At 35.1% G+C, this 18,789-nt stretch overlaps 1 protein-coding gene across 1 annotated transcript in view; it reads right to left on the bottom strand.

The window, feature by feature from the left end:
• The window catches only part of LOC134248529 (fibrillin-1-like), a 43,051-nt gene extending 24,262 nt beyond the window's left edge, over nucleotides 1–18,789 (bottom strand). Inside the window, exons 1-9 of the mRNA XM_062730919.1 lie at nucleotides 17,778–18,789; nucleotides 13,728–13,826; nucleotides 13,052–13,162; nucleotides 10,899–11,006; nucleotides 8,736–8,852; nucleotides 8,526–8,624; nucleotides 8,264–8,362; nucleotides 7,042–7,146; nucleotides 494–6,886 (exon numbers count right to left, since the gene is read on the bottom strand). Coding sequence (XP_062586903.1) covers nucleotides 494–6,886; nucleotides 7,042–7,146; nucleotides 8,264–8,362; nucleotides 8,526–8,624; nucleotides 8,736–8,852; nucleotides 10,899–11,006; nucleotides 13,052–13,162; nucleotides 13,728–13,826; nucleotides 17,778–18,789 — 8,143 coding nt within the window. The remainder of the gene's footprint in view (nucleotides 1–493; nucleotides 6,887–7,041; nucleotides 7,147–8,263; nucleotides 8,363–8,525; nucleotides 8,625–8,735; nucleotides 8,853–10,898; nucleotides 11,007–13,051; nucleotides 13,163–13,727; nucleotides 13,827–17,777) is intronic.

The raw sequence follows: 18,789 nt of genomic DNA, 5'->3' as shown, positions 1-18,789 counted from the left end.
TCATTATATTTAACCTCAATGGGACTCAAAATCAGTTCGCTATATCAGTAAATTCGTTTTATCAGAGTTCGTTATAACCGTAAAATTTTACAAAGATTTGTTAAGAATTTTGCCGGGGACCTAGAAAAACTTCGCTATATCCGTGAATTCGCTATATCCGTGTTCGTACTAAACGAGTTTTACTGTATTGGGCATGCTCACAAAAAATGAAGTTTCTTTTACAGCTATCAACTATAGAGGTTTGACCTTGATATGTAGTATATTACATGTCACAAAACGTTTCATTAAGCAGGATTACACAATCACATTAAATCTGAATATTAACCTTCATTAATACACAATGAAATTGGGCCAACCCTCTCTTAGGCTTCATCACTAGAGAACTTTTTGAAAAGAAACCATTAAATTTTAAATTAATTTTACTGAAATTCTTGGTGGTTTTTAGGTACCATTAGGTATTTAAAATGTCTTGAACATAAATAGAACATCCTACCTTTACAGAGTCTATCTCTCTCCTCATAGCCCTGTGGACAGTTACAGATGTAAGCACCTTCTGTGTTGACACAGGAGCCATTACAGAGTTTCTTATCGAGACATTCATCTACATCCAAACAGGACACACCATCCTCCAGAAGACTGAAGCCACTTTGGCAGGAACAGGAAAAGTTGCCTTCTGCATTCACACACACCTGGCTACAGTTGTTCCTGAATTTATCTGCACATTCATTGATGTCGAGACAGGATTTCTTGTCGGGGCCCAGCCAGAAGCCGGTTCTACAGCTACACTCAAAGCTCCCCCTGGTGTTTAGACAATCCTGGTCACAAATGTTCTGGGTCTGGTTGGTGCATTCATTAAAATCCACACAGGTTCTGTTGTCTGGTTCCAGATTAAAGCCCTGGTCACACACACAATAATAAGAACCTATATTGTTAACACAGCCCTGGGAGCAGCCATGCAAGCCTTTACATTCATCAATATCCTGGCAACCTCTCAGGTCATCTTTCAGTGAAAATCCAGAGGAGCAAGCACAGGTGTAACTTCCCACTGAATTATTGCATTGGTGCTCACAGGAGTTCAGTTCCTTTGTGTCACATTCATTGATGTCCGTACATGTGACATTGTCTGAGGTCAGTCGATAACCAGGAAGGCAGCTACATGTATAGCCTCCTACGATGTTGGTACAGTTCTGGTCACAGTCATTGGCGTTCCTGCTGGTGCACTCATCAATGTCAACACACGTCTTCCCATCCTTTATAAGAGTGAAACCATCTCTACAGGAACAATTAAATCCTCCATCACTGTTCTGACATATCTGTGAACAATCATTGGTTTCCTTTTGATCACATTCATTCACATCTTCACATGTGGCATTATCTGTACTCAGAGAGAATCCCTCACGGCATTTACAAATATAAGATCCTTTATTATTCTCACAAATTTGTGAACAATTATGAGTATTTTTGGCATTACATTCATCAATATCCAAACAAGTGACTCCATCAGAAGATAATGAGTATCCAGGGAAACATTCACAGTAAAAGCTCCCATCTTTGTTCAAACACTTTTGGGAGCAGTTATGCAGACCATCTTCACATTCATTAACATCCAAACAAGTGTAGCCATTAGAATCCAACTGGTATCCATGGAAACACTCACAGCTGTATCTTCCATCTTGGTTCACACATTTTTGAGAGCAGTTGTGAGAGGAGAAACCTTGGCATTCATTGAAGTCCTGACAAGTTCTGTTGTCTAATCCCAGAGTATAACCAGAGTCACAGTCACAAATATAGCTTCCATTTTTATTCACACATTGCTGAGTGCAGTTGTGCAGAGCTGGGTTGGAACATTCATCTATATCCAGACAAGAGAGGCCATCTTTGCCAAGTTCATATCCTGTTTCACAACCACAGGAATAGTTTCCAACTTCATTCAGACATTTTTGGGAACACCTGCTCAACAGGTCACTTTCACATTCATTGATATCTTCACATGTTCTATTATCACTGCCTAACATATATCCCTCACTACATGAACAATCATATTTACCATGTCTGTTTATACAGAGTTGAGAACAATTGTTTAGCTCTTTCTGCTCACATTCATTCACATCTTCACAAGTGGAATTGTCTACAGAGAGAAAGAAACCACTAGAGCATTCACACTGATATGATCCAACTGTATTCATACAAAGCTGTGAACAATTATGAGTTCCACTGTCCTTGCATTCATCAACATCCACACAAGTGACTCCATCAGCAGATAATGAGTATCCAGAAAAACATTCACAGTAAAAACTCCCATCTTTGTTCACACATTTCTGGGAACAGTTATGCAGACCACTTTCACATTCATTAACATCCAAACAAGTGTAGCCATTAGAATCCAACTGGTATCCATGGAAACACTCACAACTGTATCTTCCATCTTGGTTCACACATTTTTGAGAGCAGTTGTGAGAGGAGAAACCTTGGCATTCATTGAAGTCCTGACAAGTTCTGTTGTCTAATCCCAGAGTATAACCAGAGTCACACTCACAAATATAGCTTCCATTTTTATTCACACATTGCTGAGTGCAGTTGTGCAGAGCTGGGGTGGAACATTCATCTATATCTAGACAAGAGAGGCCATCTTTGCCAAGTTCATATCCTGATTCACAATCACATGAATAGTTTCCAACTTCATTCAGACATTTGTGTGAGCAGTTATTCAGATCACCATTTAAACATTCATTGATATCAACACAAGTTGAATTATCTGTTGATATTGTGTATCCATCAAAACAAGAGCAAAGGAAACTACCACGACTGTTTTCACAGAGTTGAGAACAATTGTTTGTTGCTTTGCTGTCACATTCATTAACATCTTTGCATGTGACATTGTCAATGTCTAAATAGAAACCATCAGAACAATTACATGAAAAAGACCCATTTGTATTTAAACACAAATCTGAACAGTTATTTGCTCCCTCAGAACATTCATCGACATCCACACAAGTGACTTTATCAGTAGATAATAAATACCCAGGGAGACATTCACAGTAAAAACTCCCATCTTTGTTCATACACTTTTGGGAACAGTTATGCAGACTACCTTCACATTCATTAACATCCAAACAAGTGTAGCCATTAGAATCCAACTGGTATCCATGGAAACACTCACAACTGTATCTTCCATCTTGGTTCACACATTTTTGAGAGCAGTTGTGAGAAGAGAAACCTTGACATTCATTGAAGTCCTGACAAGTTCTGTTGTCTAATCCCAGTGTATAACCATAGTCACACTCACAAATATAGCTTCCATTTTTATTCACGCATTGCTGAGTGCAGTTGTGCAGAGCTGGGGTGGAACATTCATCTATATCCAGACAAGAGAAGCCATCTTTGCCAAGTTCATATCCTGATTCACAATCACATGAATAGTTTCCAACTTCATTCAGACATTTGTGTGAGCAATTGTTCAGATCACCATTTAAACATTCATCAATGTCATCACAAGTTTTATTATCTGTTGACAATGTGTATCCTTCAACACAAGAGCAAAGGAAACTACCACGAATGTTTTCACAAAGTTGAGAACAATTGTTTGTTGCTTTGCTGTCACATTCATTAACATCTTTGCATGTGACATTGACAATGTCTAAATAGAAACCATCAGAGCAACGGCATGAAAAAGACCCATTTGTGTTTGTACACAAATCTGTACAGTTATTTGATCCCTCAGAACATTCATCAACATCCACACAAGTGACTCCATCAGCAGATAATGAGTATCCAGGGAAACATTCACAGTAAAAGCTCCCATCTTTGTTCAAACACTTTTGGGAACAGTTATGCAGACTACCTTCACATTCATTAACATCCAAACAACTGTAGCCATTAGAATCCAACTGGTATCCATGGAAACACTCACAACTGTATCTTCCATCTTGGTTCACACATTTTTGAGAACAGTTGTGAGAAGAGAAACCTTGACATTCATTGAAGTCCTGACAAGTTCTGTTGTCTAATCCCAGGGTATAACCAGTGTCACAATCACAAATATAGCTTCCATTTTTATTCACACATTGCTGAGTGCAGTTGTGCAGATCTGGGGTAGAACATTCATCAATATCCATACAAGAGAAGCCATCTTTGCCAAGTTTATATCCTGTTTCACAACCACAGGAATAGTTTCCAACTTCATTCAGACATGTTTGGGAACACTTGTTCAACAAGTCACTTTCACATTCATTAATATCTTCACATGTTCTATTATCACTGCCTAACATGTATCCCTCACTACATGAACAATCATATTCACCACGTCTGTTTATACAGAGTTGAGAACAATTGTTCAGCTCTTTCTGCTCACATTCATTCACATCTTCACAAGTGGAATTGTCTACAGAGAGAAAGAAACCACTAGAGCATTCACACTGGTATGATCCAACTGTATTCATACAAAGCTGTGAACAATTATGAGTTCCGCTGTCTTTGCATTCATCAACATCCAAACAATTGATGCCATCAGTAGATAGGAAATAACCTTGGTAACATTCACAGTAAAAGCTCCCATCTTTGTTCACACATTTCTGGGAACAGTTATGCAGACCACTTTCACATTCATTAACATCCAAACAACTGTAGCCATTAGAATCCAACTGGTATCCATGGAAACACTCACAGCTGTATCTTCCATCTTGGTTCACACATTTTTGAGAGCAGTTGTGAGAAAAGAAACCTTGACATTCATTGAAGTCCTGACAAGTTCTGTTGTCTAATCCCAGAGTATAACCAGAGTCACACTCACAAATATAGCTCCCATTTTTATTCACGCATTGCTGAGTGCAGTTGTGCAGAGCTGGGGTGGAACATTCATCAATATCCATACAAGAGAAGCCATCTTTGCCAAGTTCATATCCTGTTTCACAATCACAGGAATAGTTTCCAACTTCATTCAGACATTTGTGTGAGCAATTATTCAGAGCATCATTTAAACATTCATCAATGTCATCACAAGTTTTATTATCTGTTGACATTGTGTATCCTTCAACACAAGAGCAAAGGAAACTACCACGAATGTTTTCACAGAGTTGAGAACAATTGCTTGTTGCTTTGCTGTCACATTCATTAACATCTTTGCATGTGACATTGTCAATGTCTAAATAGAAACCATCAGAGCAACCGCATGAAAAAGACCCATTTGTGTTTGTACACAAATCTGTACAGTTATTTGATCCCTCAGAACATTCATCGACATCCACACAAGTGACTCCATCAGCAGATAATGAGTACCCAGGGAAACATTCACAGTAAAAGCTCCCATCTTTGTTCACACATTTCTGGGAACAGTTATGCAGACTACCTTCACATTCATTAACATCCAAACAACTGTAGCCATTAGAATTCAACTGGTATCCATGGAAACACTCACAGCTGTATCTTCCATCTTGGTTCACACATTTTTGAGAGCAGTTGTGAGAAGAGAAACCTTGACATTCATTGAAGTCCTGACAAGTTCTGTTGTCTAATCCCAGTGTATAACCAGAGTCACAGTCACACATATAGCTTCCATTTTTATTCACACATTGCTGAGTGCAGTTGTGTAAAGATGGATTAGAACATTCATTTATATCTGTACAAGTGAAGCTGTCTTCACCAAGTTGATATCCTGTTTCACAATCGCATGAATAGTTTCCATTAGAGTTCAGACATATCTGAGTGCAGTTATGCAAAGCTGTTGTAGAACATTCATCTATATCTACACAGGAAAAGCCATTCTTACTTAGCTGAAATCCACTGTGACATGTACAGGTAAAGTTTCCAGGTGTATTTTCACATTTCTGTGTACAGTTATTTAAGTCTGGGTAAGAACATTCATCGATGTCTAAACAGGAATAGCCATCTGGATCAAGCTGAAATCCAGGTCTGCAATCACATCTAAAACTACCAGGTGTATTGATACACTTCTGTGAACATCCATGATCTGTACCATCATCACACTCATTGGTATCATTGCAAGTAACTTTATCATCTAACAATACATACCCCTCCCAACAACTACAGATATGAATACCACTTATCATTGTACAATTCTGGCTACATGGTTTTTCAAACTCACAAAAATCAAATTGTTCACAACTTCCATTCTTGAACTCAAAACCTGTTGGACAAACACAGCTACCATTCCTATTCACAAATCCTGTTGGACATACACAGCTACCATTTCTATCCACAAATCCTGATGGACATACACAGCTACCATTTCTATCCACAAACCCCGTTGGACAAACACAGCTACCATTTCTATCCACAAATCCTGTTGGACAAACACAACTGCCATTTCTATCCACAAATTCTGTTGGACAAACACAGGTACCATTTCTTAAAACAAATCCTGTTGGACAAACACAACTGCCATTTCTATCCACAAATCCTACTGGACAAACACAGCTACCATTCCTATTCACAAATCCCATTGGACATACACAGCTGCCATTTCTTAAAAAAAATCCTGTTGGACAAACACAACTGCCATTTCTATCCACAAATCCTGTTGGACAAACACAACTACCTTTTCTATCCACAAATCCTGTTGGACAAACACAGCTGCCATTTCTATCCACAAATCCTGTTGGACAAACACAGCTACCATTTCTATCCACAAATCCTGTTGGACAAACACAGCTGCCATTTCTAAACACAAATCCTGTTGGACACACACAGCGGTATCCTCCAGGGAGATTTTGACAAAGTGACTGAGAACAGTTGTGGTTCCCCTCCAGACATTCATTCACATCCTCACACCTCCTGCCCTCTGGTCGGTATCCTGGAGGACAGATACAGTGAAACTGCATCTGATTAAACTCACAGCTTCTGTCACAAGCCCAGCTGCAGTTCTGAAATACTGTAAGAGCATTCATTTTATCAACAATCTTCAAAACAATGAATGATTGATTATATATACATAAAAAACAATGATGTAAGTTAAATTTAAAATTAAATCAATATAACATTTACATTCTTTAAATACAATGACTATTACTTGATTTTATTTCTTACCCTGCCCATTGGTGGCACACAGTGTTTGATTAGGTCCTATCTGAACACAGGTACTGCCTAATCCACAACTCTCGTTACATCCTGAATTCCTTTCACATCGCTCACCTTCAAATTAGAATTCAATAATACAAAACAATATAGGAATGTATTGGGCAATTCAATGTCATCTTCAGGTAATTCTCCCATTTTTAGGGCTGGGTATTGGCACAGCTACCATTTCTATCCATATATTGCAAAACTGTATTGCAATATGTATTGCAATATTTTCAATGTAATTTAAGGACAGATGATACAAACAAATTTTATCTTTGAAGGACACAAATCCTGTTGAAGTTTACAAATACATTCTTATTTTTTCTCCTAAGAATTGGAAAATGAAAAAGACTTGGAAAATATTAGTAATATTTCAATAAAATTATAAAAATAGATAAAACACACTCAGTAAAGGTTTACAGGTGAGAATAAATTTCAGAATATGTAAACTTGGTGCTAAAAGTGTAATATAAACTTTAGAAAAATATACCAAGCCAGGTGAATTTTATGAAGAAAAGCAAAATGGTAAAAATCAGCCCATATGATATAGGGTAATTTATACATACTATTTTTGCTTTTCTTAATAAAATTCATTTTATATTTCAAGTTTATATTACATTTTTAACACCAAACATATTCTGAAATTTGTTTATATATAAAAATTTAAAGTGTGATTTGTCAATATTTGTTTTTTTTAAAAATAAATATTTTACAATATAACATTTACACTCTTTAAATACAATAATTTTTCAATTACTTATTAAGAAAAATAAAATTTGTTTGTATCATCTGTCCTTAAATGGCATTTTCTTACTATATTTACATTAATTTACATGCAGAATTAACTATTAGGTCCTATCTTGTTGATTTCATTTAAGTTATGCTCTGAAATGTTCCCACAAAATAACTTCTGTCTTACTGTTTGGCTTAATAACAAACTTTCGAAAGTCCATTTTTAAATTTAATCACTAAATTCCTTAATCTAAGTATATTGCCAATATATTGATATTACAAAATCGTATTGCGATATGATATTTTTTATCATTGTATTGCAATATATTGAAATATCGATATTATTGCCCAGCCCTACCCATTTTGCAAGAGATTATTAATAATGAAAAAGTACAGCTAAAGTAATCTTTAAATCATTTTGTGATCAAATGCTAGTGAAAAAAAATTGTTTAATTACCATGATATGGGAAAATACAGCGACAACCTTGGTTTTGAGAATTTGAATCATTATAGCAGTCTCCATGGAAGTTGCAAAGGGAACAATTGTTTACAGTGGCTAAAAATGAAATGATAAATCAATTATTCTGTGCAATTTAATTTTCTAAACATGCTTATTAATTGAAGTTTTGATATAGCATAAACATTTGCAAAAGGGAGGGAACTATTTTGGATTATTATTTTGTTTGATAGACATGTCTATTGAGTTGTCAATACACTACCTGGCAGACATATCCTTGAGGAATTCTCCACTCGGATACAAGATTCATTTGTATCACATGGGTCAGCCAGACAAGGGTCATTCCTCTCACATCTCTCACCTGAAACAGGTACATTACATGCAAATTAAAATCACACAAACTAGATAGAAAAACAGTGACAACTTCAAATGATTTGGATTACAGTTAAAAACAGTGAGGAAATGTACTCACCAAAGTATGGATAGGGACACTGACATCTTGTTGTGCTGTTTGTTATGATGCAATTCCCGATATCTGAGCAGTAGTCACATGAAACATTGTACCGAAGAGTGACCGCGGATGTAAACACTAGAGAAAGCATAAAAATAAATTGTACATTATGATATTATCTATAACATTCATGTATAAAATCATTTTCACATTTTCAATCTGAATTCTAAAAAACAAATTGTAATCTTATTTGAATGATTAAAATTAATAAATGTTCATATTATTGGCATCAGGAATTACAGTATGCAATAGATGACTATAAATAGTTTCAATATACAGAAAAACTCGGTTATAACGAAGTCACAGGGACCTATGAAATTACTTCGCTATATCTTATATATATATATATATATATATATCATATATATTATAACCGTACCTTTAATTAAAAAAAAATCATTAAAGTTATATATCACATAAATCCTTCATGTTTTTTTGGCTCTGCTACACTTATCCCTTCGTATACACTAACTGTCCCTTTGTATACACTAACTGTCCCTTTATATACACTTACTGTTCCTTTGTATACATTAACTGTTCCTTTGTATACACTTACTGTTCCTTTCTATACACTTACTGTTCCTTTGTATACCTTTGATACATTAAAAAAAACATATATACAATGTCCCTTTGTACAAACTGTCCCTTTATATACACTTACTGTCCCTTTGTATACACTAACTGTCCCTTTATATACACTTACTGTAACTTTGTATACACTAACTGTCCCTTTATATACACTTACTGTAACTTTGTATACACTTACTGTCCCTTTGTATACACTTACTGTTCCTTTGTATACACTTACTGTTCCTTTGTATACACTTACTGTCCCTTTGTATACACTTACTGTTCCTTTGTATACACTTACTGTCCCTTTGTATACACTTACTGTTCCTTTGTATACACTAACTGTCCCTTTGTATACACTAACTGATCCTTTGTATACACTAACTGTTCCTTTGTATACACTTACTGTCCCTTTGTATACACTTACTGTTCCTTTGTATACACTTACCTTTGTATACACTTACTGTTCCTTTGTATACACATGTCCCTTTGTATACACTTTGTATACACTTACTGTTCCTTTGTATACACTTACTGTTCCTGTGTATACCCTTTGTATACACTTACTGTCCCTTTGTATACACTTACTGTCCCTTTGTATACACTTACTGTTCCTTTGTATACACTTACTGTTCCTTTGTATACACTTACTGTTCCTTTGTATACACTTACTGTTCCTCTGTATACACTTACTGTCCCTTTGTATACACTTACTGTTCCTCTGTATACACTTACTGTTCCTTTGTATACACTTACTGTTCCTTTGTATACACTTACTGTTCCTTTGTATACACTTACTGTTCCTTTGTATACACTTACTGTTCCTCTGTATACACTTACTGTTCCTTTGTATACACTTACTGTTCCTTTGTATACACTTACTGTCCCTTTGTATACACATACTGTTCCTCTGTATACACTTACTGTTCCTTTGTATACACTAACTTTCCCTTTATATACACTAACTGTTCCTTTGTATACACTTACCGTCCCTTTGTATACACTTACTGTCCCTTTGTATACACTTACTGTTCCTTTGTATACATTCACTGTTCCTTTGTATACACTTACCTTTCCTCTGTATACACTTACTGTTCCTTTGTATACACTAACTGTCCCTTTGTATACACTTACTGTCCCTTTGTATACACTTACTGTCCCTTTGTATAAACTTACTGTCCCTTTATATACACTTACTGTTCCTTTGTATACACTTACCTTTCCTTTGTATACACTTACTGTTCCTTTGTATACACATACTGTTCCTTTGTATACACTAACTGTCCCTTTGTATACACTTACTGTCCCTTTGTATACACTTACTGTTCCTTTGTATACACTTACTGTTCCTTTGTATACACATACTGTTCCTCTGTATACACTTACTGTCCCTCTGTATACACTTACTGTTCCTCTGTATACACTTACTGTTCCTTTGTATACACTTACTGTTCCTTTGTATACACTTACTGTTCCTTTGTATACACTTACTGTTACTTTGTATACACTTACTGTTCCTTTGTATACACTTACTGTTCCTTTGTATACACTTACTGTTCCTGCAGATGAAGCCTTTGTCTGTATTGCTGGGATAACAGTGACTGTCTCTGCGGCCACACATCCCCAGCTGGCAATAATCCTCCACATCCCAACAGCTGGGGCCTGTATACATCATAAAAATCATCAATTCAATAATTAAACTTCTATGTTTCAAAACAGTACCAAGGAAAAAATGAAAGATAATATGATGTATGTGTATTAGGTTCTATTTGGAAATGCTATAGCCCCATTTTCACAAGGCACTCTTGCTCTCTTCATTGTGGTTAACTTTTTTCTGGCATAGAATATTCCGATATTTCAATGTTTTTACATTTTACCTAGCTAAGGTTCAGGAGACATTGATCAAAAGATGTAAAGCTGAAATAAATTTGAAGTGTGTTGTTTTTTCCTTTCTTTTATTGATTCAGTTTGGTTGTTTTTTGGTTTTGTTTCCTTGGCATCTTTGAAAACTATAACAGGGCCTTAGATATAGTTTGCTGCTTAAAACACAGGGCCCAAGACAACAAACTGAGAATAGACTTAAGTCAAAATTTGTTTTTAAATATCTTGAGTTTTGCTTGACATATTTGCTTAAAAATTTGCAATTCTCCAAAACATTTGAATCCCAATACAGGATGTAAATTTTGTTTCATTATCTATGTTTTTTCAAAAGTTATACTGGTTTTAAATTTTTACTTAAGTCTGTTCTCCATTTATGGTCTTGGGGCCAGATCAGCATAAAAAGCACTGGATTAATTTTCAAGGTGAAAAATAACTCTGGAATTAAAATGCAAAACTTCATATGCAAGCATTAAAAATCATGTGAAATATTAAAACTCTCGCACCAACTGTTCAAAACCTATGGCCAAGGTTAGTTTTTTTTCCAAAGTAGGTCAAACTCTAATGTCAATGTCAAAATTGTTGGTATCCAAGCAAAGGGCTTGTCACAAGGAGTATGTGAAATATGAAGGTCCTTGGAAGTCAAAAGTTACGGCCAAGGTTGAAGTTTAATTTTTTTGTGCAAAAGTGACTCCGATGTCAAGGTCAAAAGAAGAAATATGGTGAGACCCAAAGGAAGATCTTGTCACAAGGAATACACAAGTAAAATATGAAAGTCATAGCTCTTACGAATCAAAAATTAAGGGCAAGGTTACAGTTTTTGCAGACAGAAAGACAGTCAGGCTGAGGCAGACGGAGAGTGCAAAAACTATAAACCCCTGAATTTTTGATTATGAGGGCATAAAAAAGCCACCTTTGCCAAAACTATGAAGACTAAGCCATCGATCTATTCCCATTAAAATCAAAATTTGTTTTGACTTGCCCACAGGACGAGTGTATCTGAAAGTTTATGTCTAATTGTCTATCACTTCGAGGAAAGGAATACTTGTGAATGAAATATTCGATAACTTTTAACATATTTGCCCCACACTTCTAAACAATATAATCTTAATTGGGTTGATTGGTGACATTCACTTAAAATGTGAAATCTATAAAAGGGATCAAACTTATAATGGAAGGTTCAAACTAATATTCCTTCTTGTAATTTACCTGATGGCAGTAAATGCAAGAAATAAATCTTAATACAGTATGAAAGTTACAACAGGAGGGAACCCAACAAAAACATCAGTTCTGATGGTAATTCTGATGATAATTTTAAAAAAGGGAGGCAATGCAGTAAAATTTTGATAATCAAAGATGGTGGAGTTTCCCATGTTATATATAAAATAACCCTTGTTTGAGAGGTTTAAGGCAAAGTGTGGGCTAAATTACAGATGGGATACAATTAAAAGACAGCACTTCATTCTTTTTTTCCAACAAAAGTAGACAGGTGCTTTAGACTTCGCACTATTTCCTATTCTTACGCTATTGTTCACGGTGAAAATCAAAAAGGGTAATTAATTTATTAAAGGGGTCCCTTTAAATCAGCTAGAGGTCCAAAATCATTTGTCAGTCATCCAAAGGAAATTTTATAGACTCTCCTAAAAGCAAACAAATGTGTGTTTTTCTTTAATCAATTAAAAATAGGAACATACCTACCCAGACTTTTCAACTGAATTGCACTGAAACTTATCACTGCCAACAGAAACACTAAACACCTCTCCCCTTAGTTTATTATTATTTTATCATGGATTCTGCTGACAATTTGTGACATAAAATATTCTTTTCACCTTGATACGGGGGGAAGCAGTCGCAGTACACATCCGTGTCGTTTGTTTGGATGCAGTCTCCATTTCTGTTACAGAAAGCACAGGATGGCTCTACGGAGGTGTTTGAATTACCTATAAACAAAAAAATATCAACATCAACCTTCTCAGCGGACCTTTTAAAAAATTTAATATTTCAGTTAAGTAATTATTAGATTTCACGGTATATTTTTTCATATATTTTTGATAGTGTTTCGCCTAGAAATATTTGGGGCATCGTGTTTGATTACAACTATCATTAATGGTGTATAAAAAGGCGATGAAAATGGACGTTTTTATAATTACGATCTGGCCTAACATGGGCAGAAGTACGATTAAGAGCCATAAAACACCTAAGACAATGAACAGGACATCCCCATTCCTGAGTGACCAGTACAGACAATTAAACATAGGGAGTTACTGACAGATGGCAAATCGATGTATTTACTGTGGGTTAGGCTGAGTCAATGTATTACGATCATTCATCTCTATGGTTCTCATTCATGGAAGATAAAAGTAATGTATAAAGTCCAAGTATACCGTGTTTTTGATCTCCATTAGTACCATTTTTTTTATTGTGTGATCTTTCCTGTCGATATCATATTTTATAAATACACTGAAACAGAACAAAATTTCTTTTACTCAGATTTGCCATTCCTACCGTCTCGACAGTCGTATTCCTGGTTTGGTAACGGAACGCACTCCATTCCTGCGGGGCACGGACTGACGACACAATTGTCCACAAACTCGCACCTGTCACCTGCAAAATTATCTCTATACCAAAAACCAGTTGTCTGTATCATGGATGCGACCAATTAGCTTCACTAGTTAGCAAAATAAAGATAAAAAAAAAAATTATACGTTCGCTACTTTTAAAAAGTTGCTAATATACCCTGTTTATTCTGCGAGATGTGAACATCAAAGTGTAAATGCATGTAAGTCAGTGTGTATGTGTGATCTTTGCTTGAATATATGAGGTAAACTGAGGAATAGTCGAAAACCCATTGTTACTAACAAGTTCATGAGCAGAAGATATGAATGTTCTTCCCAAGGTCCATTTATATTGTACCTTTCTTCTTTGGAAGATTGATTCATCCCATTTATAACATTTTTTTTCTAACAGCCAACAGCTGAAAGTCAAGATTTAGGAAAGATTTATATAATCTCTAATGTTTATGAGGTAAAAATGTTCTAACATCCAGATCACAAAATTGCATCACAGTTGAAAAGCTCTTAACAATGTGAATCAGTGGCAAAAATGAAACCGGATCTACAATGTAACTGTCGTAAAACTTTCTTTTAAAAATGAATAATATTTCTTTTCTCATTTTCTAATTGTCGCCCTAAAAATGAATATAAAAATTATTTTCAATTTTGTGAAAGACACAGCACTTTATGTTACATTTCGATCTTGAGAGTCAAACAGGACGAAACGATGATGAGATAACAAATGAGTCAGAATTCTAGCAATGGAAAATATTCTCGACAAGGAAAAAAATCAAATTTCCTTGAAGTGAATAACAATTCAACAGGATTTCGCCAGGCACTGGTATCTGATGAGAAAGATTTAGCTACGTTATCTAGAAGATAAAGGTACGGATATAAGAATATGGAGGAACTGTAAAAGGAAAAACAAAAGGCTGAAGTGGACCACGAAGACAAGCGCGGCTAACTGAATTGATAACCCCGGTAACCCTCCCCCTACCCCTTTGTATGATCCTAGAAATCAGATAACATTTCATGATATGGATTCCTGTACTTAACCACATGAGATATATTATAAAAGATGTCTAGCTTCTACATGTATTTGATACATGTGAGAATGAAAGAAGAAATGTCAGGCTTTATCATCAGATGAAACAAAATTCCAGCAGAGTCATTCAGCATAGAATCAAGTAACAGTTGCACGACACTATCTTTATCCTTTCTGTCCGTTTCAATCTCTTAGCATTATGTCTACGTCATAATACACCGATACGGACGAATTACCACTCTCTTACGTGACGATAACTTTATCCACAGGCTATGGAATAAAATAAAATCAAGTTCTGCATACATTGTATATTTAATTGGTACAGTGCAGTCGTTCTTAATTACAGAATCTACACGACACTATATTGATTGTTTCATTCGTAATTTTATAGGGAAATAGAAACTTTCAGCAAACAATATTTCTTTGTCCAATGTTGGTACAGTACAGACTTTTACTTTATTACTGATTTCTTTATGACAAGATATGGTTGAAAATAATGATGAATGGATTGTAAACATTAAGAAGGAATTACAAAAACTTGGTTTAACTGACATGTATAATAGTAATTGTATTGATAATAATACTCTGAACATTATATTTCAAAGAATGTATGACTGTTATAAACAAGAAATTATGGCAAGAATTTGTAATTCTCCTAAATATTGTTTATTTCAACATTTAGTGGATAATGTTGCATTACAAACTTATTTAAGAAAACCATTACATTCAAAATATAGAATCCCTATCAATCGTTTAAGACTATCAGCTCATGATTTAAAAATAGAGAGGGGAAGGTACAGTAACATAGAAAGAAAATATAGAAAATGTGAAATATGTATGTCAGATGAGAGAGAGGACGAATTTCATTTTGTATTAAAATGTCCTCGATATGAAGAGCTTAGAATTAAATATATCAAGAGTTATTATTTTAAAAAACCATCAGTATTTAAATTGGTACAGTTACTGAGTTCGACAAATAGTAAAGAACTATGTAACCTGGGTAAAGTTTTGTATTTTTCTTATCAATTAAGAAATGATGTTTTAAATAATAATTAAATGATTTTGTTATGTAATTAACACACGTTTATTGTATAGCCTGTACAAATCTTATGTATGTATGTATTTATGTATGATTATTGTAAACCTATGAGATGCAACGTCTCCGGTTCAAATAAAACACAAACACAAGTGTAAAAAAATAAAGCAGTTGTAATTTTGTAGTGAAAGAGATACTTTCCGCAAACAACATTTCTTCGTCCTCTATTATAGACGTATCCTGACCCCCCCCCCCTTACATTTCTACTTTGTCTGAACAAGAGTTATACTTTACAATGATTTTAATTAGACTCGGCATCGTTTTCCAATAGAATTATGTTTTATCAATACAGATGAAGCAATACAATGCCCCTCCTGAGTCTCGGTTTATCGCCATCACCTGGCGGTTTCCTAAATTTATTCCATTATTGGTGAGAATTTCAAGCCGACAACATTAAGAAAAACCTCTTTATAACTCAGACCAATACTATATTTCTCAGTGGTTTCTCTCAAATTCATTTATTTAAATCGAATGAAATATGAAACACGGAATGATTACAAATTATCTTCAATGAAACGTTTAATTTGTGTATTAATTAAACTTACGAATTCAAAATGTTGCAATCAAAATTATGCATTACTTAGTATGAGTGAATTCGAAGTCATTTCATAAATAGTTTTCAAGCATTTTAATACAGAGAAGTGGTTAAATATGTTGTGGGTGTATGTTTTATATGCTTTCTATATATTTTTCAGGAATTTTATTCATTTACTTACATTTTACACAAAGCACCACGCATGACTTTTTTCGCCTTCCCACAATTTTTTATTCAAATAAAAAATTTAGTGTTGTGACTTTTCTAGAGGACAATATACTACATAAAAATTAAAACACTTCTTAAAGTCTAGAAGAAAAAAATCGAGAAACGCTCGAGACCTTGAACACGCTAAACGTTCGACTTGTTTCATTTGTTCTTTCATAAATCTTCAAACCACAGAACCATCATCCATTTAATTTATATATGTACTTTATATTCTACATTTTTTACTGAGAGCTTTTTTACCATACGGGGGGCTTGTATAGGCATTGTGCCTTTTCCTACCGCTCTTTGCTTTTAACTTTTATGAGGTCGATCCATAGATATATCGGCTTCACAGAAAACCATATCGACCTCGCACTCGGTGGTCAGTCGATATGCTTTTCTGTGACATCGATATATGTATGGATTGACCGAATGAAAAACCTACTTTGTTTAATTATTTTTTTAACAGAAATTAGCAAATCCAACCTCAGAAAATAATATGAAAAAGCCACAAGTTTTCTGTCATCTTTTTAAACATAATGTAGATTTCTTCTTTTTTTTAAAGTTATTTGTCCTAATTGTGTTTCCATTTTACTGATAGAATAATTTAGGAAATATAATAATTTCAAAGACTACTGTATATATTTTTATTATGATTTATGCGCAAAAATTAATAGTATATTTTACTTTTGAGTAAATTCTTATTCAAGGTCTGTACTTCCTTATTTTATAGAGGATTATTTCCATTTTTAGAAACTTCACGTCACTATGCTTTTCAAAATCTATAAATAGTTACAAGTTTATATGCTGTACGCTGTTTAGCCTTATCCCACGATCCATTGCACTTCTTCATTGGGGTCCCCAATAACAAACTGCAAGGGATCATGGGACAAGACAGCATACTTGATCATGTGATCAAGTTTGATACAATAGGAGAGCATAGAATAACGGAGAAAATAATGTTTGATAAATCTATATGTGTAAAAAAAAAATCTCAGCACCAAGAAAGAATGCTGAATAGGGGAAAAAACTTTTTCTTGTACAAATATTTTGTTTGAAATGTTATTTTTTTAATTACATCATGCATATAAAAATAGGTACATTAATCTAAAAAACTTACCAAGGAATCCAGGAAGACAGAGGCATTCCGATTGATTCTGTGAGCATGCGCCGTTAGAGTTGCATAATTCGCAGGTTTCTATTGCGTCCGTCACGAAGTCGGAGGAGGGGGAGGAGGAACTCAAAATAAATGTCGAGTTGGAGAATGGGAATGCGGTGGTTGAGTCTGGAGTCGCTGTCGTGGACGACACGTGGCTGGATGAGAAGATGTGTGTGGAAGATACAGTAGACGCGTCCGTTTTGGTCGTGAACGCATCTTTGTCAACAGTGGACACATAAGGCGTCGAACGTGATGTAAAATCCGTATTATTATGCGTCTCAGAAACTGCGTCGTCATGTTTATCTGTAGTAAGAATTAAAGAACTGTTCGTCGTAGATATATTAAGAGGATCAGTAGTTGGGTTATCGTTTAAATTATCCGTTGTAGTCCAAAGTTGATGGTCATCTTTTGAGCTGTCTGTTGTAGTTACTGACACAAGGTCGTCGTTTGAGCTTTCTGTTGTAGTTATAAGGTGGGGGTCATCTTTTGAGCTGTCTGATGACGTTATAGGCGCGGTACCGTCGTTTGAGCTTTCTGTTGTAGTTATAAGGTAGGGGTCATCTTTTGAGCTGTCTGATGACGTTACAGACACGGTAGCGTCGTTTGAGCTTTCTGTTGTAGTTATAAGGTGGGGGTCATCTTTTGAGCTATCTGTTGACGTTACAGACACGGTACCGTCATTCGAGCTTTCTGATGTAGTTACAGGCTGTGAAGCATCGTTCGTGTTGTCTATTGGAATCCCAAGAGAAGCTGTTGTCGTAAAAGACGTTGGATCCGCAGTACTCTCGCCGTCGTTGGTGGACGTAGACGGCAATATGTCGTCATCATTTCCTGTTGTGTTAAGTCCTAACGTTAATAAATTATCATCATCCACGCCTAATGCCTCGTTAAGTTGAAGAGACTGTGTCCACACAATCGAAACACAGATGACCAGTATTGTTAAGATAGTTAGAATAATTTGTTTGTAAAACAT

Source organism: Saccostrea cucullata, unplaced genomic scaffold (assembly GCF_032062105.1).
Source record: "Saccostrea cucullata isolate Sc308-1 unplaced genomic scaffold, CSIRO_AGI_Scuc_v1 ctg55, whole genome shotgun sequence".
Classification (NCBI taxonomy): domain Eukaryota; kingdom Metazoa; phylum Mollusca; class Bivalvia; order Ostreida; family Ostreidae; genus Saccostrea; species Saccostrea cuccullata.
Note: the sequence above shows the minus strand (reverse complement) of the source record. Positions and strands in the feature narration are given on the sequence as shown.